This window comes from Sciurus vulgaris, assembly GCF_902686455.1.
Source record: "Sciurus vulgaris genome assembly, chromosome: 2".
NCBI classification, from domain to species: Eukaryota; Metazoa; Chordata; class Mammalia; order Rodentia; family Sciuridae; genus Sciurus; species Sciurus vulgaris.
In genome coordinates this window covers 100,138,610-100,163,982 of record NC_136462.1, presented here as the reverse complement: position 1 = coordinate 100,163,982, position 25,373 = coordinate 100,138,610, and the positions used below count along the sequence as shown (strand labels likewise).

The 25,373-nt window shown below is 36.0% G+C and overlaps 1 protein-coding gene across 3 annotated transcripts in view; it reads right to left on the bottom strand.

Annotated features, from left to right (window-relative positions):
* Window positions 1–5,235: 5,235 nt before the first annotated feature.
* TMOD3 (tropomodulin 3) overlaps window positions 5,236–25,373 on the bottom strand; it is an 83,080-nt gene continuing 62,942 nt past the window's right edge. For all 3 annotated transcript variants that reach the window (XM_079129985.1, XM_079129986.1, XM_079129984.1), the window contains 7 exons: window positions 24,713–24,835; window positions 23,305–23,394; window positions 22,131–22,261; window positions 20,196–20,303; window positions 16,961–17,104; window positions 14,989–15,133; window positions 5,236–9,552 (listed from right to left, as the gene is read on the bottom strand). In XM_079129985.1, the coding sequence (XP_078986111.1) occupies window positions 9,518–9,552; window positions 14,989–15,133; window positions 16,961–17,104; window positions 20,196–20,303; window positions 22,131–22,261; window positions 23,305–23,394; window positions 24,713–24,835 (776 nt within the window). In that variant the 3' untranslated portion in view covers window positions 5,236–9,517. The remainder of the gene's footprint in view (window positions 9,553–14,988; window positions 15,134–16,960; window positions 17,105–20,195; window positions 20,304–22,130; window positions 22,262–23,304; window positions 23,395–24,712; window positions 24,836–25,373) is intronic.

Below are 25,373 nucleotides of genomic sequence, written 5' to 3'. Positions count from 1 at the left end.
CAGGTAGAGAATGACAGATAGTTCAGTGTCTGTAGAGCAAGGGACCTATCATGTTTGTTGTGGGAAAATGCATCTTAATTTTTTGGATTTTACAGTAGTTGAGGGTTATTTCATTTCTGTGCTATTGAAATCTTTCCCCAATAATTCCTTGTTTCCTTTTATAACCTCACAGGAACAAAAAAAATTTAACTAACTGTGAGAATCACTGTTATTGCCCTTATGTCAGATTATTGGTTTAAAAAATTTTTTTTTATTCATTGCTTTTGTTAACACTTAACATGTTAGGCTGCATGTATGTATGTATTTTTTTTTGGTACTGGGGAGTAAACCCAGGGGCACTCTACCACTGAGATGCATCCCCAGATCTTTTATTTTTTTGAGACAGGATCTTGCTAAGTTGCTGAGGTCATCTTGGAACTTGCCACCCTCTTGCCTCAGCCTCCTGAGTTGGCTGGGATTACAGGCTTGCACCGCCATGCCTGGCTCTAAGTTCCAGAGATACAAATAGGAATAAACATCACAGTCACATAAATGCTTAAATTTTGGTGACTTTTTTTTTTTTCCTTTTTCATTTGTTTTCCATTCACACATATATTTAAAAATTTAAAACCATACTGAAAAAAAATAAATCATAAGACAGAGAAAAGTGAAGTACTGAGGAAGCAGAGGAACATATTTCAAGTAATGTGGTAAGGTCAATCAGTAAACTGGGTGTGGTGCACATACCTGTAATACCTGTACTCAGGAGGCTGCTGAAGGAAGTTTGAAAGACAACAAGTTTGAGGTCAGCCTGGGTAACTTAGTGAGATCTTGTCTGAAGACAAAACATTAAAATAGAACAAGGGTTGGGGATGTGGCTCAGTGCTTGTCTCACATGTACAAAGCCCTGGGTTCAATCCCCAGTACACAAAACAAAAACAAACAACACAGTATAGAATGAAAAGCAAGTCATGCCTGACAGCAGCCCAGGGAAACCCAGTTTTTAGGAGCCTGCCCTTCTAGAGCCAGTGTGTGTGTGTGGACACGGGTTAGCTGCAGGGGTGTCGAGTTCTAACATGAGGAGCTGACTCCTCCACTGTCAATTCAAAACCATTTTAGACAAGATTTCCAGAAATGCCTTTTATTGAATTTTACAAGTCATCTCTTTTGTCTGTTCAGGAGATGAATATTCCAGAAAGAGGAAAGCAAGGAGTGAAGAGGAAGATGATTGAAGCAAAAGATGTGCACTAGTATATACTGCATTCATTAGGTTTATTTATTTATTTTTTTAAATTTTTTGGTGGGGCTGGGGATCGAGCTCAGAGTCTTGTGTATTCAAAAGTCCATGTTCTACCAGTGAGCTACATCCCCAGCCCGAATTTTTTTTTTTAAATGATGAAATGACTTGTTTTGACTGAAATGAATTGTTTTTGCATAAACCTAGTTATGAATTTAAAATGTTCAAAAACCAAGTCTGTGACTTTAGAAAATCTCCTTTTCCCAAATGAGAATATTTCTGTAACTGTTTGCTCTAGATGAGTCTCAGGTTTGAGTGCATCCTGGCTGTCCTGCCCCACCACTTCCTCCTGGCCAGGGGTCAGATGTCAGCTTAAGTTCAGCTCTGGGGTGGCCTCCACGTGTCTTCCCTGTCCTGGTGAGCTGGGTTCAGGGCCCTCGTGTGCTCCCTAGTCTCCTTGGCAAGGTGTTAACTCCACTTCTCACATGGCCTGCTATCTTGGAAGAGGAGGTTCCACGTGGTAGGGCTTGGTGGATACTGGAGCTTTGCTGCAAGCTGTTTTACTCCAGTTCTATCCTTCAGAACACCCTGAAGGACAAGTGCTGTTATACTCACAGATGGAAGCTGAGGCTTAAGGAGCTTAAGACACTGTACAAAGCTTTTTCTCCTAATAAGCTTTTTTTTGAGATGAGGGTTAGGATTTCACATCCACAGCAATCTCAAGGTTGAACAACTACATCAGTGACCAGCTGAAGATAGATGCCCAAGATACCCACCTGAGATAAATGAACAGCCTCAGCTCAAAGGAAAAGAGCAATAGGAAACATGACATTAGCTTCAACTCCTAGTCTTGTGACGTCCCTGATAGATGGAAGATAATAGGCACCTAATAAACACATAGAGAATAAAGGAACCAGTAATGTTATCTTGGGCAAGTCACTTTGATTTCTGAGGTCAGCTTCCTCGAGTAGACAGGTTTAGACTTGACTATGTAAATCCTTCATGATCTAAAGTTTGCTATTTCCCTGCCTCTGAGAGTTGAATACTAGATGTTTAAAATAATGTTTTATTATTAAATAGAAATGATCAAGGAAAAACATGCCCCATCTTCTCAACACAGAAAACTGATTTACATTTTCTCTCCTTCCTTTTCCTACCTTGACAGCACAATTTCATCGATGTGTAGTAAACACATTCATAATTCTCAGTTCCTGAAAGGTAATTAAGACTCATTCAGAACATTAAGAGATACTAGCACAACTTAGTTGTAAGCTCAGGGATTCTTTATATAACCTTGATGCTTTGATGTATCTGTGAATCTCCAGAACCTCATCCTTTGCAGACCATGCAGGAAAGTTATCATTTGAAGGGAAATAAATGTTCAGCAATTTTGGATTCACATGTGGTTAGCCACCCAGAGTTGGTACCTAAAAGAGCAGAAGTGCCCGTGCTGAGCATCTTACTAGGCTGCTTCTGAGGACATAACGAGGGCACTCTCTTTACAGCTCCTGGTCCTCAAGTCCTCTCAGACACAGGATCATTTAGCATTTATTCTTAAGTTTCCTCAAACCCAATACATGTTTCACTGGTTTTCTATCTTGGCTGATGGATATAGGCGACTGATATGAAATAACTGCTTTACTATAAAAATCATCTGTAGTTGATTAGCAGGACTGGCTCCCATTAGGTCCAGAATGTACTGTGTCACAGAACCCTGATTCTTCCTGTCAGTTGAATTGAATTCTATGATCAGATAAGACCAAGTGGTGATATCAGGTTGAACCATGTAAAATCACTATTTTTATGGGTAAAAATGGTCAGCTATTGACAATTTATTTGGCTCAACAGGATAATGTCTTAGTTCAGGCTATTCTAACAAAGTATCATAGACTGATTGGCTTGTACAACAGAAACTTATTTTTTATATTTGTAGAAGCTAGGAAGTCCAAGATCAAGGTGCACCTCCTAGTAAGTGTTCTCTCTCTGGATTGTAGACAGCTACCTTTTCAATGTATCCTCACGAGAGAGAGAGAGATAGAGATAGATAGAGAGAGAGAGAGAGAGAGAGAGAGAGAGAGAGAGATATGGAGGGAACAGAGTGCATGAGAGAATGTTTTGTGTCTTTTCTCACCACAAGAGTCTCACTTTTGGGACCTTATCTAACCCTAATAACCTTCCAGAGGCCTCATCTCCAAATGCCATCAAATTGGGCATTAATTAGGTCTTCAACATACAAATTTTAGGGAGACACGTATTCATTCTATAACAGGTAGGATAGGATAATTCAGGAAAATGGTAAACTTATTCTAGAAGGATGTAAAGAATGAACTTTAGGAACTAAAGGATTAGTTTCCTCTTCCAAAAAGTCCAGGTCTATAGGATATTCAGTAAATTTTATTGAAATGATTTATTCCACTATATAATGGTTAAATTCTAAATGCCTATAGTACATATTCTTCAAAAGAAACTTCATTGCATTATTATGAACTGGGGGGGATTTTTTTTTTTTGGGTGCTGGGAATCGAACCCAGGGCCTTGTGCTTACAAGGCAAGCACTCTACCGACTGAGCTATCTCCCCAGCTCCAGGGATAATTTTTATTATTTAAACATAAATGTTATGTAATCCATTGCTTTTTATACTTATAAGAATGAAAAAACAGCAGAGTATTTTGGTTATAGTAGCATTAGAAAAAATGTATCTAAATACTTGACTTCATGTGACAAAGAATATGACGTGACAAAGAATTGTTACAAAGGCAATTTTCAAGCTTAAAACAAAAGACTGAAATAAAAGTGAAATTTTATTTGAAATTACAAAGGTTTTTATGCTATGTATGTGCATACTTGTGTGTGTGTGTGGTTCTGGGGATTGAACCTGGGGCCTCCTGCATGCTAGGCAAATGCTCTTTCACTGAACTACACCCTCAGCCCCTGTGTGCATACTTTAAAAAACAATTCTTAAGCAGACAAATCTAAAACTTTGAAACAACTCAATCAAAAACATATCTTTCAGAGGGTGTGGTAACTGCTTGAGTCCAGGAGCCCAAGGCCAGCCTGGGTAACATAGTGAGACCTGTCTCTAAATAATAACAAACAAAATGCAACAACAAAACAAACTTGTCTTTCTTTGAATGGAGACGGAATTTAAACTCTTAATTGTTAAACATACCCATCAAGATACTGTCATGTACAACCAACCAGAACAAGTAAAATTAAAAAATTTTTAAAAAGGAAACTAGAATTTGTTCTTAACATTACTCCAAATATATAAATTACAATATCTGAAGATTTTATGCCAATTAGTTACTTTGAACCAAAATACTGATAGTCTTGTAGGAAAGGGAGCAAGACCTCTATATGTAGACTCTAAGGTATGGGAGAATCTTAAATTAAATGTGTAAACTTGTTATAGTTAACAAAACATGGCTGGTGGTGGTTCCTAGTGTTATAATTTTTTTTTTTTTTTAATTTTTAGATGTTGATAGACCTTTTTTATTATTTTTTAAATGTCTTGCTTTTAGTGGTAGATGGACGCAATACCTTTATTTTATTTATTTTTGTGTGGTGCTGAGGATCGAACCCAGGGCCTCACACATGCTAGGCAAGTGCTCTACCACTGAGCCACGACTCCAGCCCCACCTTTATTTTCATTCATTTATTTATATGCAGTGCTGAGAATCAAACCCAGTGCCTCACACATGCTTAGGCAAGCACTTTACCACTGAGCCACAACCCCAGCCCCTACAATTTGATTTTATCTAACCTCTAAAGCAGGGATAAGTTCAATTCTTTTTTCCACCCCACTTTCTTTTTGTAGTACAGGGGACTGAACCCAAGCTCTCGGGCAAGCACAGCCAGCACTCTACCACTGAGTTACAACCCCAGCCTGATTCTTTACATATGAACAAAGCTTTCTTAAATACACGGTAATGGCTCACAATAATTTACTTAGTAAAGTCTTTTTCCCTAGATAATCTCTAAGGTTGGCCCCTCTGAATAACCAAACTGCAGCCTGGAGTTTAAAATTAATAAAATGTTATAAATGTTTTATTATTAAAAATTCCAAATTGTCCAATTTTATAGAAGACTTATAGAACTGAATTATAGTGAAGAAAAATCAATGACAAAGAATGACCAAATTAAAATATGACAATATAAAAATCACTGCATACAGATAATATTTTCTCAATTTAAAAAAGCATTAGGGAAGAGTTTGATTTGTTTGATAAGCAAGTCTTAGAGTGAGGGCTATCTAGAAACAATAACAATCAGCATCAGCTGGTAGAGAAGACAGTCCTACAGATGTTTAGATTCAACAACTCAAAATCCTTTGTCTGGTCAGTAGCAACAGTTGTTGTCTCTAGTCCGTCCATGTGTTTGGTTCTCTTGGGGGTCATGTTTCCAGTCAATACTGTTCAAAAGTGAAGCATCACTGTAGGACAGGAGCAAAGCTGGACAGGACTGAGCTTGCAGAGAATGGCAGTGTCCATGGACTCCAGAGAAAGCATGATCCTTGGATCTGCTAGGAGGTAACAGTGGTTCCTGGTTTTATAGTGAGAAAGTAAGATAGCCCTGGGAACTGTAAGATTTCATGAAACTTTACAAACTCTTCGTCTTATTTTATTGGCAATCAATGTTGTTATAACGTACAACAGAACAGGACTGACATTTTATCAAAACATTTTTTTTCTTTTACAATTTTTATTATATCATGGAATCCCCTTTTAAAAGGAAAACACACCAGATAATTGATCAATTGGAAAATTATTTTCAAAGTTCTATTTATGTAACTTTCCCCAAGTATACTTCTTACAAAGCAAGTGGGTTACCTGATTCAGAGAACAGGAATTTGCTATTTAATGACCAAGAAAACTTTCCTTGAAATTGATAATAATCTGCTAGATTATGTAACACAAATGTTTATTTGGTCTTTTAAATGATGTGGCACCCTTGGAAAATGTATCTTGCTTATTTTTTAGACTTTAACGAGACTTTAGCTACAAATATATATAGCACCAAAATCCATTTTCATAGTATTAATATTGGCAACAAATACAGAGTTTTTAATACATACAATTTCATATAGACATCCTGGATAAATTAGAACTCCATACAAATATGAATATAACATTTTATGAAAAGGGTAATTAAAAGTTTTTTTTAAATAGCAATTTAAAAAATGCAAAGGACATTCTTTTAGATAAACATGAAAGCTGAAATTGATAAGATGAAAAAACTTAAGATCTTAGAAATTCTCTGATTTAAAAATCAAGATCATTTCAAAACTCTATTTTATTTATTCTCCTATAAAAATTTTAGACCAATTTAGAAATACCCAAAGTTAATAAAAGGTTACAAGGTGCCAGATTTTTTTTTTTTTTTTTTTTTGGTACTGGGGATTGAATCCAGGGGTGCTTTACCACTGAATTATATCCCCGGACTTTTTTTTTTTTTTTTAAGAATTCCTTTATTTTATTTATTTGTTTTTATGTGGTGCTAAGGATCAAACCCAGTGCCTCACCCATGCTAGGCAAGTGCTCTACCACTGAGCTATAACCCCAGCCCAAGACTCTTTATTTTTTATTTTGAGACAAGGTCTTGCTAAATTGCTGAGGCTGGCCTTGAATTTGTGATCCTCCTGCACAGCCTCCCAAGTCATTGGGATTATAGGCATGGAGTCACCATGCCCAGCAAGGAACCAGATTTTTAAAGATCAAGGTAAACACTGTCATTCTCCCTTATAATTACAATTCTTGAAAGATTTCCATATTCACTTGGATAAGTATTCATACTAAAGTTATTTATAAAGAAATTTTTCAATTATAAAATGTATTATAGCACAGAACTGGAATGGTATAAGCAAAATACTCAACTTACTCATACTTTGATAAATAGTAGGTAAAAAAGATATTCCAATAAGTATGATACAAAATTCTAGTTAGGGACCCACCTTAACAATATTAAAAACAAAAATACCTTATGGGAGAGAGGGGAACATATTTATTAATTGACTTAGAGGGCAACTCAAATGAGGAAGCTTGACTACAAGTTTAAGTGACCATTTCTTTGCTGCAGCCTTAGATACCTGCTCCATGTCTGACTACAAACCTTGCTGGAATTGCACAGTCTATAAAATCAAGTACAATTCAAAAGTTGTATGTGGAAAAAAAGGAAGAAGAGAGGAGGAGAGGGAGAGAGAGTGTAGGTTGGTGGTGGGGGAGGTAGACAGGTAAGAAAGCAAGTAAGTGAAGCCTTTCTAATTTGGAAAAAAAAATCAGTGGCTTTTAACTGAAAGGGAATAGTGCAAAGTTAATCTTTGGCCCCTTTGAAATACTGGATACGGATTTTTAAAAAAGCAAACACACCACAGTTCCTATAAGGGAAGATTTAGCCTGTTAAGAAGGCTTATTACTATAGTATACAAGCTGCTGCCTAGATCATGAGATAATATTGTGATTCAACTTCAAAAGGGTTTTAAAAAATTAACAATGACTAACTACTTTCCCCTTACTCAGAAATATCTTTTTGTAAATGATCCAGGTAGGCCTTTTGAGGCCAATATTTTTCTGATCCCTTTCTTCCCAGTCTTCTGTAAGTGTGAGGCCCTCTGCCATCTCCAGCTAAAGGGCTGCCTTGGGACAGGGCATGAATGCAAATTCAAACCCTGCAGCACAGCTGGGGTGTGTGGTCTCATGCTTGTCCTCTTGCTGCAAGTGCTTACCTTGATACTCTCAGCAATAAAGACCACTTTTGATATAGAAAATATTTCTGTACATTATGGAAAAAGTGCAAGATGAAAGGAAGCATAAATAAATTAGATTCTGAAGATTCTGAAGATCAGCACTTCTCCTTTTTGGCTGGAAAACATGTAGTGGTGATTAAATGTTGTCTATGGCATTCTTGCCATACTGCAAAACACCAAGTAATTTATACACATGCCAATTTTTAACTTACTCACAGTAACCATCAGTTTAAGTGGCTGTTTTGCAAGTTCCTTAGACCTGAATTCCATCATGTTACCTGTGACTTCACATGTTTAGCAGCAGCTTCCTTTTTTATTTTGCCCTAAATAACTGAGAGTTGGCTGTGTGCCTTTTTAGGGGGGAAGAAAACAGCTGTTCTACTCAGATGTTTTTTACATTAGCTTTCATAAAAATTTAATAATGCCCACATTAAAATGAAAAAGTGTAATAAACAGACATAAATGGGGATTGAAGGGAAGGAGGGATGGAAAAAGACAGTGAAAGGAATCTGACATAAACTTCCTATGTACATACATGAATATACCACAGTGAATCTCACCATCAAGTACATCCACAAAGAATTAAAAAAAATAACTGTGGGTAAATGGCAGAAAGACCAAGAGAGGGAAGGAAGCAGGGGGTGGGGAGAGGGAAGGGGAAGGAGAGGTGGTCCTGGGGTCTGAACTAGAACATGATATATTCCATGCTTTTTTTATGTCAAAAATGAATTCTACTGTCATTTATAACTAAAAAGAACCAATAAAAAAATACTTAAGACATACTATATTTTTAAACGAAGTGTGTTAACACCTGGCTCAGCTGATGATTTTGTTTGAAAAAAAACAAATCCCTAGGTGTTGCCGAGCTGCATCAGACAAGTACAGTAACCTGGACTTACTTTATGAAGGTCTCTCCTTGGAGGTCTGCTTTGGCTTCTGAACACTTCACCACATTTTAAGCCATCTGTTTAAAAATCCTGGCATTTTGTTTCCTTAAAAAGGAAAAAATATACCCTTGCCACGTTCATGTATTCTTAAAAAATGGAGAAGTCTCCAGGTTACAGAATAAAGAAAGCTTTTAAGTCCTTATACCTCAAAGGAGCAATTGTAATTTTGATATCAGCAATGTCCCTTTTTAATTTAAAAGATTGGTTCTCAAATTATCCTACATAAATGACTTCTGAAACTTATTTATTTATAATTGTATTTTTTTTGGTCCAAGACTCATTATAAGTCATTTAATTAAGCTAAATTAAAACTGATTGTAGTAGAAAGTAGAAATGCTTCAAAATATAAGTCTAGCTACTATTGATTTTACAATTTTAAACTGATAACAACTTAAAATAGGAAAATAATTCAGTTAAAAAAAAAAAAGGAAAAAAAAAAAAAAAAAAAACCAAAGAAAAAAAAAAAAAACAAAACAAAACCCAAACAACAACAAACAAAAAAAGATTTCCAGTCTTTTTCCCTTCTACCCAGAAAAATTTTACATCTGATGTCACCAACATGAGCCCTTGGTGAAGTTCTGAAATCTTCCAAAGATTATACCTCATTGGACTTACTGGTGATCTCCTTCAACTCGTCTCTTCCGCACTGTGAGAAAAAGAAAAGTATTTTAGGGAACCCCTATTAGTTTCTACAATGTTAACTTGCTTATAACAAACAAATTTCTGTACAATTCTGTTAGTTGTACAAAAATGAAATGTGCACTTCCAGTTCACATGACCATTAATTAAAAAAACAATTTCCCATCATTAACCATTATTATTTACCTGCTAAGAACCAAGGGGCTTCTAAAAAAAGATGTGTCCTAAGCTTAATGACCCTGTGCTTACACAGCAGCAGTACTAGAAATCTAAAACAGAGTAGTTAGCATTAGATTTGAGTCGTTTGTTTACTGAAAAAATGTACACCTAGGCCAGGTGTGGTGGTGCATGCCTATAATCCCAGCAACTTGAGAGTCTGGAGTTGCAGGATCACAAGTTCAAGGTCAGCCTCAGCAACTTAGTGAGACCCTGTCTCAAAAAATAAAAAGGGCTAGTGGTATGATCCTTGGTGATATAGTGCCCCTGGGTTCAATTATCAGTACTTGGTGGAGGGGAAGTATACCCAGGTTTAAAAAAGTGATTAATAAGTTATTTTATAAATAACTTATTTATAAATTTATATTTATATAATAAGTTATTAATTAATAAGTTATTTATAAATATCTTATTAATAAGTTATTTTCCTTAAATTTAATTTTGCAATGACATTCAGACAGCTGTGGTTAGAAGGTATTAAAAGTAACAATTTACATGCTCTTGTGGTTAGATTCTACAATGTATTTCCTTAGTCTGAAAGAATATACCAAAAGCATCTTTGTCATTGTTAGAGGTAAGTGACTTGCTATTGTTTTCTAAATTTCCCTTCTCTTTCTTCTACAAAATGAACCAGTTGAGAGTTCTGATGAAATAACAAATGCAAAAAAAAAAAAAAAGAAAATTTCAACCCGAGTAATGTGATGAGATCAGTTCTGGGTTAACATAAATTTTGGTGCCAAACTGGCCAGACAACTACTTCAGCTGATGAAGTAAAGAAAGGTGCATATGTATAACCAAGTAGAACAAATTAAAAAGAAAAGAAAGGTGCACGTATCTGAGGACTCCCAGCCTCTTTGTAGATGGATGATGCCAAACCACTCAAGCTGTGCTTACTAGCAGCAGGGACAAGTCTTCAGCTTCAGGAACATGCTATATGCTCTCTCATCTACCAGCCACCAATAGCATTTCAGTGCTACTCAGTGTTGGAGCTGACTTCTACTTAGAGAGGACAAAGGGCACAGATTCTGGAGTGGGTGCAAATGGAGTGTGAATCACAGCTGTCACTTTTCTGTAGCATGTTCTCTGGTAAGTCAGGTAAGCCTCTGTAGGCCTCAACTTATCCTGTGTACCAGGAAAATAATATCTATACCTCCATGTGCAACTAAAGGAACTAAATAAGCTGCACTGTGCAGTACTTGAGAACATACCCTTTATTGAAGAGTACTTAGCTTCATCATCCACCACAGAAGATTTCATGATGGGCTCGAGACCCATCAGTCACCTTTCCAGAGTGAGGAAAGGCAATTTGACTACTGTAAAGGATCTATATTTACATGTTGCTGTTCTGATACTTTTTCAGTAAGTTTCTCTGATTAAGTTAGACTCGTCTGTTAATTTCTTGTTGTTTTCTGTCCATGGAAGCAAGTAGTAAATTGACTCTTTAGCCAATAGGTACACCTGGCCTTCTGACCACTGACACTCTGCTCTGACATTATTTTAACTGCTGCTTCTGTTTTTGGCCTTTAATAGATGGTACCAGACATTCAAGTGACATGTATAAAAGCTTGTCCAGTCAAGTAAAGTATCAGGGTCTTATGAACATTTTAATACTTATCTATTCAAGCTTGTCCCAACTCTGATTTTAGTCCATGGTAATGAAGATTAAGTTTTACTAACATATAAAGGGGAAAAAAAAAAAAAAAAATCAAAGGAGACTTGAGTTTCCAAATACAAACTTAGCTCATATTTATACTTCTCTGAAAACCAAAATATCTGAAGTTATTCAGATAGTTCTTTAGGGCAGGTTTTGGCTATTATCAGCAGACCATTTTAAATGTTAAAATGTATGTTACAAAAAATATGTTATGAACAAGATCATAGGACAGATTACAGCAAACAAAAAGGTGTAGAAAACTGATTATGTAGTTAGCTAGTGTAAAGATGATAAATAGGATGAGGCTCAAGGTTCAACTGAATATTGTATGTATACCATATAACCTCTTTGCTTTTATAGCTGTGACCTTCTTAGCTGGAGAGACGGCGAGCAGGTAGAATTATTTCAATGAATAGCTGTGACTAAGAAAATAACAATAGAGAGAGAGAGAGAGAGATGTTATCAAAATCAGAACACCAAAGACCTACTATAGCCCAATTTGCAAGCTGAAGAAAAATAATATGCCCAAGAGATTCTGTGCAAGTTTTAAGTCTCATTCTTGGATAGCTCTTTTTGAATTACTACATATCAGCTGCTGAGATCTGCACTGTCAGAAGATACAGTCTTCAGATGTTCAGCCTTCATCTATAGGCAAAGATCAGAGTGTATGGCTGGGAAAAAAATAAGCTGAGAGTGGACGCTGTAGAGTACATGATGTAGCAGAGGGTGAGGGGTAAGAGCCACTTTGACTCTTCTTTCTCACCTGGTACTCAGTTGTTACCTTTCAGCAGTTCCTCAGTTTATTCTTTAGATGACAGGCTGCTAAATATTGCCCAAGTAGCAATTCTATGGACCTGGTCTACTTTCTTTCCAAAACCCACCCCACTGATATAAACTCTTAATATTTCATCAGTAAGCAATTATAAGTTCTAACTAACTTATTTTCTCTAAGAGTAATAGAAATAGTTTTCTGTTTTTTTAAGTACTGGGTTAATTATGCATTCAGAGGCCTAAAATGTTCTCAAATGCCTCCCACATAAAATCCAAGAAATCTAATTTTATTATCTTCCACCAACCCTGCTGCTTAATCTGCTAACATTACTTCTGTAGATTTATTCAAAAAGTACTTATGGAAAGTTTATTCTGGACCCACATGATGTTATGAGAATTAGTTCTCAAAGTCTATGGGTCATTCTCAGCATATAAATAACTTGATGACTTTTACTCCAGAAATGTCCTCCTTGTCCTTTCACATCTGAGATCCAGGTATGCAAATCTAGCTGGGATCAGAGTGAAACAGCATGAGTACAGTCTAGAGAGCTCCCAGCACAAAGCTGTTTGCTTCCTCTCAATTCTGTTTTGTGTCAGACCTCATCTTCAATATGGCCTCCTCATTTCCTTTAACACACAGCTGTGAACAATTAAACTGTTCAGTGTCTACATAAAGTAGCCCAAGAAATAGTTTTCTTCTGCTCCCCTCATTTTTCATCTGCCAAAATCTCCTTACTCTAATACAAGACATTTCTTTCCCTACAGAAATTTGGGTAAATGCCTGTCATAACAGGTCTGTCAGAAAGAGCACAACTGCTGAGGCCTTGCAAAGGTTGTTTTCCCAATGTGACACTTAAGGGCTTTCACTGTGCAGTTCCTGAGGACAGCTGCTGGGATTACCTGCCTGCTGGGAGGGACACAGGTGACAAAACGGTTAGGGATACAAATTTGTTGATGGCACTGGGTTTGTTAAGATAGTTTCAGAGGACAGGAAAAATGGAGGATACTTGTGGCTTAGTTTATGGTCATCTGGTTACCAGAAAATTGTTACTTTGAGCAAAGATAAATTTTGCCTCCTTACTTATTCATTTAATTAATTTTTTAAAAAGAACCTGTTATATGTCAGACGTGATTTTAAGATTCAACATCTGGACATGGCCTCTGCCAACAACATGGTCCCTACCTCAAAAAACTTGGTGTTTGAAAACAGACTATTTCAATGAAGTAGAACTGATTTACTCAGTAAAAGAGACGTAGAAAGTATGACCAAAGCTGTGACAATACACAAGGCACATCTGCTCAATGACACACAACAATGACAGAAGCAAAACTCCAATAGCCACTTATCGCTGGAGAAACAAGCCAGTGTTTCACTTAACGTGAACTCCCTATTACATAATCAGTTGGAATAGTTCTTAAACATCTGAATGCTCAAGTCCTTTACTTCCCAAACAGAAGGAAAGCCAATAATGTATATGTTTTTTAAAGGTCTCCAATTATTTATGAAGTTCAGCCAGACTTGAGAAACACTGCTCTATCAAAAGCAAAATTAAATAGTTGGAGGAAAAAATGGAAACTAAATACTAAAAGAATTAATATGATTTTGCAAATTATATCTAGAAACAACAATCCACCAAAATATACCATGCCCCTTTCCTTTAAATGCAAGTGGCTGAAGTTTCCTTTTGGAAACTATAGTCATACAAAGGACAGAAAGGGTTTGAATGTTCTTCCTTTTCATGGTGATCTGAATTAAAGGAATGGATCTGTATTTTTTTCTGTCCCAGAAACCTTAAAAGAATACAAACTCAAATATGGCTGAGGTTTAACAAAATTATATCACCTTGAAATGTTAACTCCTTTTGAGAAATTTGATTTTAATTCTTTATAAAATGCATCTTTTAAAATACTTTAATACCATATACCATAACTTAAAAGAAGAGTCACTTTTTGGAAACATACAAACAAAATTATGAGCAATAAATTCTTTAATTCAGCTGTGGCTGGAAAGTTTATTTCAAACAGAAACCACAAGCCTTAGCAGTGAAACAGAAACATGAAAGAAAGGGAGACTGCTGTCCCAGCGGTGTGCAGTGGAAAACAAATGGTACCAAGTTAAGAAGACTAGCAAGTGCAGCAAACATTTACACATCAGTGACTTTACAGCTTGGGGTAAAACTATAATTATTCTGTATTTCATCATCTGAGACTGAGTTTCCATCTGGGTCTGTTCTATAAAAAGGGAAGAACCTTGACTGTACTGAAATATTTGTATCTGAGAATGAAATATTTGTTTCATACAAAATTTCCTTAAATGTGTCACAGGAAACTGATTTATCACTAACCCAACACTACAGCCTAGCTAAACTTTAACTCAATCAGCACAAAAAGGACTATGTAGATTTTAGAAACAATGGACCAGTAATTTCTCTGTTGAAATTTATTTTAGAAAAAAACCAAAAAAGACGAATGATCTCACTGATAAGCAGATGATGACATGTAATGGGGGGTGGGAGGGGGGCAAGAATGGAGGAAGGAGGGACTGTATAGAGGGAAAAAAGAGATGGGAGGGGTGGGGGGAAGGAAAAAAATAACGGAATGAATCAAACATCATTACTCTATGTAAATTTATGAATATGCAAATGGTATGCTGTTAATCCATGTACAAACAGAAACAACATGTATCCCATTTGTTTACAATAAAAATAAATTTAAAAAAAAAAGAAAAAAACAGATGTTCCCCCAATCTATTAGCTTAATAATATAATTCAGAAACTTGATTTTACAGTTCAAATGTCTTACCTAAGTCGTTGTTTTTTGTTATAGCATTAGCCGCCCTGGTTCGAGGTCCTTGCTGTGTAAACTGATACCCAAATTTAAGGATATTTGCATTTTCCTCAAGCATCCTGGCTATTTCTAATTCTACAGCTGTTCCCAATTGTTGCCTCTGGAAGAATTATAAATAAGTATTAGTATAAAGAAACTAGAGCAAAATGTTTCTTAAATCAAGACTAAGACATTCAAACACAAGGTGACTGGTGGTCTCTTTAAATTTTCCAATTCCTGCAATTAGCATAAGAAATAACAAAAAAAAATTTTTTTTTCAGTACTGGGGATTAAATCCAGGGACACTCTACCACTCAGCTACACCTCCAACCCTTTTAATTTTTTTATTTTGAGACAGGTCTAAATTGTCATAGCTTGTGTCAAACTTGTGATTCTTCTACCTTAGACTTCCTGAGTAGCTGGGATTACAATTATGATCCACTGCACCCAGTAAGAAACAAAATTTTGCAAGATCAGTATATGATCATACAGACATTAGAAAAAAAAAGTGTGGGTTCCATAATGAGATACCACTTCATATCCATGAAGATGAGTATGATGAAAAAGGGTACAAGCACATGGTGTGGTGGTGTGCACCTATAGTCCCAGCTACTCAGAAGGCTGAGATGGGAGGAGTGCTTAAAGCTCTCAGAAGTTTGAGACAAACCTGGGCAACACAGCAAGACCCTGTCAAAAAAAAAAAAAAAAAAAGACAATAGCAAGAAGAATGCGGGGAACTGCCCCCACCCAGCATTTTTGGTAGGAATGTAAAATTCTACAGCTGTTATGGAAAACCATTTGGCAACTGCTAGAAAAGTTTAGCATAGAATTACCATACTATTCAAGAAATTCTACTCATAGGTATGTGCCCAAAAGAAATGAAACCTAATGTTCACACAAAATTTTTTACATGGTCATGTGGCATTGTTTTTATTAACTAAAAAATAAAAACACTTAAAATGTAATAGAATTTTATTCATCCATCAAAAGGAAAGCAGTACTGATACAAGTTATAGCATGGATGAACCTTCAGAACACGAGATGTTAGGTCAAAGAAACCACTCACAGAAAACCATATATTGCATAATTTGATTTGTATAAACTGCCCAGAATAGGCAAATCCATAGAGACAGAAACCTCATTACCAGTTTCCAGGGACTGGTAGAAGCAATGAATGTGATTGATTGTTTATGGGTATGGGTTTTCCTTTCTGGGCAGTTATTTTTCAAATTAAAAAAAAAAAATTAGTAGCCACCCTGGATGGAAGCATTTCTGACACGTATATTTCTCTCTGCCTCTTTAAAAAGTTCATCTGGACGTGGGTGACCCCCGCATTAACTACCATCACTGCACTGACTTAGCCAGACAGACTGTGCCCTCAGGGTCACTGGATATTAGAAATTTTGTTTCATTTTTTAATGGTACTATGGACTGAACCCACTTTAAGACTAACACTCTATCACTAGGCTACATTCCCAGCTCTTTTTTTTTTTTTTCCCATTTTGAAATGGGGGTCTCCCTAAGTTGCTGAGGCTAACCTTGAACTTGTGATCCTCCTGCCTCAGCCTCCTGAGTAGCTAGGATTATAAGGTGTGTGCTACCATGTATGGCATTGTTCTTTCATTTAACATATTCTATTTGTCTACTGTGTGTTTGGGATTGTGACACATTATAGACACAAAAGTCTACAATGTTGATCTTACTACCAGAGAGCTGAAAAAAAATGAAGGACAGATTGTCACATGTATGAACGCTTTTAGTTCAAAACAGCTACCCTTCTCAATTCTCTTTAAATGACTCAGGGAGAGTTGCTTGGTAAACATCTTTATATATATTAATATTCTGGATGCTCCAAATGTCCTTTTATCTCCTTCAGTCCCACCCCTTTTCCCCCACCAAGTTCCCAAGTCCTACGCAGTGTGGACTGTAGCTGTTGTACAACACTGACCTGATTGTCAATCTTAAGCTCTGCCAGGGTCTCATTATCTCTTAAAGCATCAATCAGTGCCAGAACCCCAGTTCCTGTAATGAAGTTGGACTCCATATTTAAGCTCTTCAAAGTTTTATTTACTTTCAGCATATCTGCAAAAGCCTAGAAATTCAACAAAATATTTGGAGATTAAAATTTGATAGCACCTATTATATATTCCAGATGCCATAAATAAGTACATGAGTTATCATAACTGCCTTTGTGTTTGTTAGTTTCAGTCTGACACAGTATTCCATAGGTCTCACATGTTTTCTACTTGTCACATGTACCTTGTTATAATCTTTAGGTTTTTTTTGTCATATGTAATTTTCTATTCCTATTCACAGTCTCATGTTCACTTATGTTATTTCATGCTTCTTTCTCCTATGTCTCTCAGTTTCTGTGTAGAAATAATTTCATCAATGTTTCTAGAGTATCTTCTCTTAACTGCAGCTGTGTTCTGCTGCAGATGAATCGCTGTGAAGCCAAACTGAGGGGAAGAATGGGCTAAATTAATTTCCAAGGCAGAAGACCAGAAAAGACCACAGATAAGTAGAACTGAAAGAGCACAAAGACTATGGAGAAGAAGGGGCTAACTAGATATTAAATTCCTCAAGGAATCTGTCTTAACTCTGCTTCCATTAAATTTCTCACATGAAATGAGGCAATACTAGGCATTCTGCTCAGTGCTTAATAAACCCAACACTGATTAATTAATAGAAGCCTGTAAGCAGAAGAGGGGACAGAGTCAGGGGTGGTGGTAGGAAGGAAGGATTAAAAGAGAGAGGAGGGTATGTGTCTGAATTTATATAAAATAGCTGACAGAGGGATTAAAAGCAAAATTAAACTCCAGGAAATATGGGTAATATCAACCTTAAAGTCAGGTTTAAGAAGAGGCAACACAAGGGGCAGAGATACTAGAAAGAGCTGGGGGCAAACATCTATGCACCTGTACTTCCTATTGGCAAGAATTAGCTATATGGCCTGAAACAAATCCCTTATCCATCTGTAATACATTTACTTAAATATTACGATGGCCTATTATTAGGTAAGTATTGCTATGGAGATGCAGAAATAAAACACAGAAGTTCCTGTCTGATTAATTTACATTCTCGAAGGGAGATACAGATAATAGGTGTAAAATGTAATATAGGATGATAAAAACAAAAAAGACAAAGTAGGGTTGAGGGGAGTGCCATCTCAGGGGTAGGGATGAGCTTGCTATTTTATACAGGATATCCAGTGAGAGTCTTAACCAGAAGACTCAAAGCCATGAAATAAAACTGTGGATTATCTTAGGAAGTAAGTCCAGGGCAGAACAAACACATGAAAAGGACCTGACCTAGCAGCAGGCACAGTATGCATGAGGAAAGGAAAGAATGGCTAGAGTTGAAGGAAAGAAAGAAAGGAAAAGTAAAGGAGATATGTTTGTTCATATAAGGCCTTTTAAGGTTTTCGAAAGATTTTGATTTTTAATTTTAGTGAGATGCAAAGCTGTTGGAGAGCTTTCAGTGTGTGTGCATATATGTGTTGTATGTGTATATATATATAAACACAATGATCTACATATATAATAATCTGATATATACACCCATAATAATACATATGTATATATAACAATCTAACTCAATTAAAATCATCAAGTTCTGATGCTGTGTAAAAAACTAGCTTTGCAGTGGGTAAGACAGAGGTAGCTCAATTAGGAGGCTCCTGCAAGAGTCCAGGTGAGAAAAAAGATGGTGGCTTGGATTAGGGTAGTATTTAAAATGGGTAAGTGGTTGGATTCTAGCCAAGCAAGATGGTGCATACCTGTAATCCCAGCAATTTAGGTGGGATTATAGGTGTGTGCCACCATGCCACCTAGAATCCAACCACTTCTAGCCTTAGCAACTTGGCAAGGCCCTAAGCAATTTATGGAAACCCTGTTTCAAAAATAAAAAAATAAAAAAGGATGGAGATGTGGCTCAGTGGTAGAGTGCCCCTGGGTTAAATCCCTAGTACCAAAATAAATAAATGAATATAAATAAATAAAGAAAGAAAGAAAGGAAGAAAGAAAGGAAGGAAGAAAGGAAGGAAAGAAGGAAGGAAGGAAGAGAAGAAAGAAAAAAAGAAGGGGTTGGATTCTAAAAACATTTTGAAAATGGTACTGAATGTATGTTTAAGGCTGTCAGAAAGGGATGTCAAGGATGATTTCTTTGTTTTGCCTGAGAAAGCAGATTCAAGTTGCCATTTAAGTACAAAAGTGTGAGAAAAGCAGGCATGGGATAAAGTAGGAGTTTGGTTTGTGACTGTGATGTAGATGTCTATTAGATATCCAAGTAAAGCTGCTGAATAGGAAGGTGGATGTGTGTATAGAATTCAGGAGAGAGGTACAAACTGGAGGCAACAATACTGAGTCAACATACATAGTCAACATACAGTGATGAAATGGAGACCACCTAGGAAGGTGCAAAAAGAGAAAAGAACGATGAAGGTGAAGGCCTGGACCATTCCAGGCCTTTAAAGGTTGGGGATGAGGAGGAACCTTGTGCAGGAACCTGAATCACCAAGTGAGGTTAGAGAAGAATCAAAGGGAGTGATAGTCCCAAAGCAAAGTACAGGAAAAGGTTCATACCATGACCAGGCAAGATTTATCCCAGGAATGCAAGGCTGACTTAATATACAAAAATCAATTAGTGTTAATATACCATATTAATAAAGAACAAAAGCCACATGTTCATCTCCACAGACACAGAAAAAGCAAAAAAAAAAAAAATCTAAAAACCACAAAAATCTAAAACTACAGATTCATATATGAAATCCTCTGCAAATGTTAAAAGAACATAGTAGGGTTTTTATGTGCTAGGATGAAAAGATCTCTAACATAACTGCTGAGTGAAAAATCATTTTACAGAACATTATATATTGCATAATTCCATTTATATTTTTGTTTTTGCAGTGCTGGGGATCAAACCCAGAGCCTTGCACATGGCAGGCAAGCACTCTACCACTGAGCTACACCCCAATCCCTGTTTATGGTTTTAAAAGTTCACAGGAAGGAAATGCAGGAAAAAATGAACACAAAAAGGTAGTAAATAATGAATTGCCTAATAGTGAGCTAAAACATCAATTGAAAAAAGGAACTAAATCTTGTTTATAAAATCAGTTTGACCCCCCTGTAACATATCCAGGTATGTATGCGTAATTTTAATATTCTTAATAGTAGTATACTTACAACAGCAACAGGGTCATTGCTCCGGGTGGCTGCAAGACTGAAATATTTCACATGTGTGTTGGTTTCCAAAGCTTTTGCAAAGTCTTTTAAGGTTGGAATTGGGATATTCTTGAAAGACAATAACATGTAACATATTACTTTTTAACTTTCAGTCCATTTAAATTTAGTCCATTAATTAAATACACTAGTATTTACTTTTTGCTTTAAAAGATACTCAGAAATTATAAAACAACAGTTAGTTTATAAATGAAAATAAAAGTGTCCTCCATATCTATGTAACTTCTCCATATTAGCGCATTTGCAGAAACTATTGGCTCAAAGGAGAGCAGATACCACTATTTCTCTAGAACTTCAGTTAAAAGAATTCACCATTCTATTTTTTTATTTTTTTTTTTGGGTACTGGGGATCGAACTCAGGGCCTTGTGCTTGCGAGGCAAGCACTCTACCAGCTGAGCTATCTCCCCAGCCCACCACTCTATTTTTAATTGTTTTTAATATATGAAGCCAACCCCTGATCGTCCAAAAATAGATCTACTTTTTCTCTAAGAAGAGATATGTGGGAGTCTATCTCCACCTAGTATGATTTCTGAGGCAGATGACATACTACTTTCAGTTGCTGAGTTTAGATTTGAGAGGTTAACCCTACCTACATCACCTGAAGGAGGAAAAATACAAAAAAGCACTGATTTCTCTGGTGGGCAATCAAGATTTCAAGTCCCTATAGTCTTGCAGTCTTTAGATTATTAATCTTTACTTCGAGACAGAGAGATACAGGGAGTGAATTAAAAAAAAAAATCCGGGCTGTGACTGTGGCTCAGTGGTAGAGCACTTGCCTGGACTGTGTGAGGCACTGGGTGCAATCCTCAGCATCACATAAAAATAAATAAAATAAAGGTATCATGTTCATCCACAACAAAAAAATATTTTTAAAAAATCTGACAATTAGTGATCAATAAGATATTGGTTTTCTCCAAGGCCCTCTTTCCTAACTCATTTCTTCTTTCCTTACTCCAAGGAAGAGTTGCATTGTTTAAAAACCAGTAAGATCTCAGAAAGCCTGTTTCTTGATTATTTACCCAAGAGAAATAAAAAACATGTTCACATGAGAACATGTTCTGTGGTTTTATATGTAATCATTCCCAACTGGAAGCAACCCATATGAATAAACACACTGCAGCGTATCCATACGGAATGCTGCTCAGCAATAAAGGAACAGAATCCTGATACCTGTAATAACTGGCAAATCTTAAATGCATTATGCCAAGTGAAAAAGTCAGACCCAAAAGGCTACATCCTATGTGATTCCTTTTACATGACATTCTGGAAAATGCAAAATTACGGAGAAAGAAAACAGATCGGTGGTGGTCAGGGTGAGTTGTGGGGAGAGAATGACTACAAAGAGGTATGAGGAATTTCTGGGGTGACAGACATATTTTACATTTTACTTTTGGGGTGGTCATACAATAGTATGTACTTGTCAAAACTCAGAGATGTAAACTGAAAGGGAGAATCTTACCACATACAAACGACATCTTAAAAAAACAACAATGGAGCTGGGGATGTAACTCAGAGGTAAAGCATTGGTTTCCTATGTACAAGTCCCTGGGTTCAATGACCAGTATCACAAAACAAACAAACAAAACCCCAAAGGCTGAAGTTCTTCAAAGAAGGCAGTACTTTAAAGGTCAGAGAGATTTACCGATAGTCTTTAGGCTTACATTTTTATGTGATAAACTTTTTAAAAAGTAAGTAAAAAATACTATTCTATACTTTAATTTCTAAAATTTGAAGGAACCTATATTAGTGCATGCTTAGGAGCAAAAACTTTACCTTGAAGTAGAATTAGACTGCTACATCAAAATTGCCTTGTCATCCTAGGTTCAACTGGTTCAAAGCAATACAAAACAACTTTCTTGTCTGCTTAACACATTTACCTTTATGTTATTCAAATTAACTTCAACAAGACGAGCATCATTTTCTTTAATTCTCTTTAAACTCTCTTCAACGTTGGTTGGATTTGGTGGCTCATCAAATGCTGGAAGAATCTTTTCACCTTTCACCACATCTGTAATAACCAAAGACAAGAGCAAGCCTTGACTGAGTTGATTGAGAATGTATGCACACATTACTTGTACATACACATATCCCCGCCCCCTCTGTCTGTAATCCTAGCAGCTTGGGAGGCTGAATCAGGAGGATCACAAGCCAATAGCATTATTACTGAAATACTAAGTTGCAGGGAATATTTATATCACTTTTACCAAAAACAAACAACCCACCCCCCAAGAAAAATCAATTAATATTATATATAACACATATACATTTGTATAAACAGTACAAAGTCTAGAAGGGTATATACCAAATTGTTAACAGGATGGTGGAGGAGGAGGAATAGGTACAATGACTTTGGATGGACACATTTTTATTTCTTACCCTTATATACTATTTATTTACTTAATTTTTTTCTTAGGCAGTGCTGGGGATTGAACCCAGGGCCTTGTGCTTGACAGGCAAGCACTCTACAAACTGAGCTATATCCCCAGCCCCCTTATGTACTATTTAAAAGTGCTACAAATCATGTATTGTCTTGAGAATTTAAAAACACCCTATAAATGAATTTTTTAAAAAGCTTTAGGTCATTTAATATTTCAAGCCAGACTGAAAGGTTTATTACTAGAGGCTGAATATTTTTGTGGTTTCTTCCTGAATTTGATTCTTTGGTTCTTTGTCTGAACTGCTTTGGATATCTTAAAAATCAGTAATACCAATGATAACATGTCAATAAAAACTAAGTTTGACTAGTTTTTTGGATTTGTTTTTCTTTTTGAGGTTCCAGGGATTGAATGACAAATGACATCCAGGGTCATGCCTACTAGTTTTTATATTGCTTACTATTAGTATTATTTACTGAGATGACAGTGGTTCCTGTTACATTTGCTGACAAATTAAGCATAAAGTATTTATTACTCTATTTTCAATGGCTTTCTCTAATACCATCAAACTGGAATTTTGTTTCAAGTACATATATATAATATATAGTATATAAATACATGGAGAAAACTATATTTAGTAAAGAATTGAAATTCACAAAACATTTTATGTACTCACTTGAAAAATGTCCTTTGTCAACACCATTACTACTTCCCACAATATCACAGAGCTGTGTATTTGTTATCAAATTATGCATCCCAAGAATAGCTATAAATACAGAAAAAGAAAATTAGGTTTTATCTTGATCTGCTTTAATTTTTTTTTTTTTTTTAGACAGAATTCTGCTATGTTGTGCAGGCTGGTCTCCTGGGTTCAAGTGATTTTTCTACCTCAATCTCCCAAGTAGGTGGAACTACAGGTTTGCATCAACACACTTGGCTTACAATCAGAAATTGCTATCAAGAACTTTAACATACTCCAGACACTTTCTTACTCAACTAAATGCAAATATTACAGTAAAAAAGGAGATAAAGTGATTAAAAATCACCTACAATCTCATTCTCATAAATACGCTTGTTATTTTCCTTCCTATTTCTGAACTTAAGATTACCCCACATTTTTAAATTCAGACTCACAGCTGGAGCCAGTCTAACCATATTTAAGGCAAACCTATGCTTGGCTCCATCTGGTGGCTAAAAGAGAAAATTCAAATGATCTATTTTTCCTTTCATTTGTCTCATAAGTTTCCTAGGAACATAATGCTATAAAAGGTTTCACCTTAATCTATGCTATTTTTATATTTGTTAAAATCATGTTATTTAAGTTACATTTGCATTCTAGCTATGATCAGAATACCAGAAGTACTATTAAATTCTCAAAGAATAAAGTAGCATTCTTCTGAAAATAAATTTTAGTTTTTAATGCCCTTTTGCACAAATAAGACAGAAGCTTCGGTGTGCCCCTGGCCCATTCCACTCTGATGAATGTACCATTTACAAATCCACCAGTCCTCAGTCCCTCAAGGAATAAATCATGTGCTCTGTGAAACCACACTTCAAAGTTTCCTTTTCCAAGGTTCATCCTAGTGAACCATCATTACTACTTTCAAACATGTTACTTACTAGCATTATTTGGTACTAAGATCTCCCCATGTGTCACCCTTTTCTGTTGAGGAAAATGGGTATTTGCATGGGTGGGTGGGCAGAGATTTCATTGGTCTATATAAGAAAATCACAATGGTGAAAATAACAGTTATTCCAGAGTGTTTCAAACTCTTCCAGTTTTTAGAGGAGACAACTTCTAGCCCAGCACCAGCTAATGAAAGATTTTCATTAAAACTTTCAAATATGGCAACATAGGACAAGATGTCAAATATAAATCCTTTTAGTGTAAACACTTCACTATTGAGAATATATGAGAACAATCTGCATGTCAGATTGTTGTGTAAAATACAAAGCCAAATATGTGGCTACTGATCTACAGCAGGTTGTTAGGCAAAGCAAGTATTTGTAGGACGTATACTGGTATGTCCTTGTGGTCCCTCCCCACCCCAGGGGCTTAATGACAAATTTGTTTTAGGAGATACCTGCAAGATCACACAATTCTGTATCAGAAGCACTCATCAAAGCTTCTTCTAATTCTGGATCAACAGATACACTTTCCTCTGTCAAAGTCTGTACTGGTTTTTGCTTGGGGATAAATATTTTTCCTATAAAATAAAAACACTTTATTAATTTCACTACTACAGTTATTTAACTCATTACCATTTACCTTTCTTCTAGAAAACATTAAAAGTATATGCAACCGAAGTTGAAGGAAAAGATTAACATCCACAGTAATTTTGTTAAATTTTTAATATGGGTTTATTAAATTTCCAGGGCAATCCTCTGGCTATACCTTAGAAAGAAAAGATAAGTGAGAAATTTTCCCACCTGAGGAAGTAAAAATTGGCTCTTTTTTAGAGCAATTATGAGTTGCTTTATAAATATTGAACCAATAAATAAATGAAGAAATAAGCAAAATCTACAAAACTTCAATGAAACTTTAAAAAAAAATCCAATGTCTTGCTCTTTTTTTAAAAGATTTTTTAAGTTGTAGACGGACACAATGTCTTTATTTTATTTATTTATGTGGTGCAGAGGATCGAACCCAGTGCCCCACGCATGCAACGCAAGTGCTCTACCACTGAGCCACAACCCCAGCCCCAATGTCTTGTTCTTAAGCAACAAATTATTACAGTCGCTTGA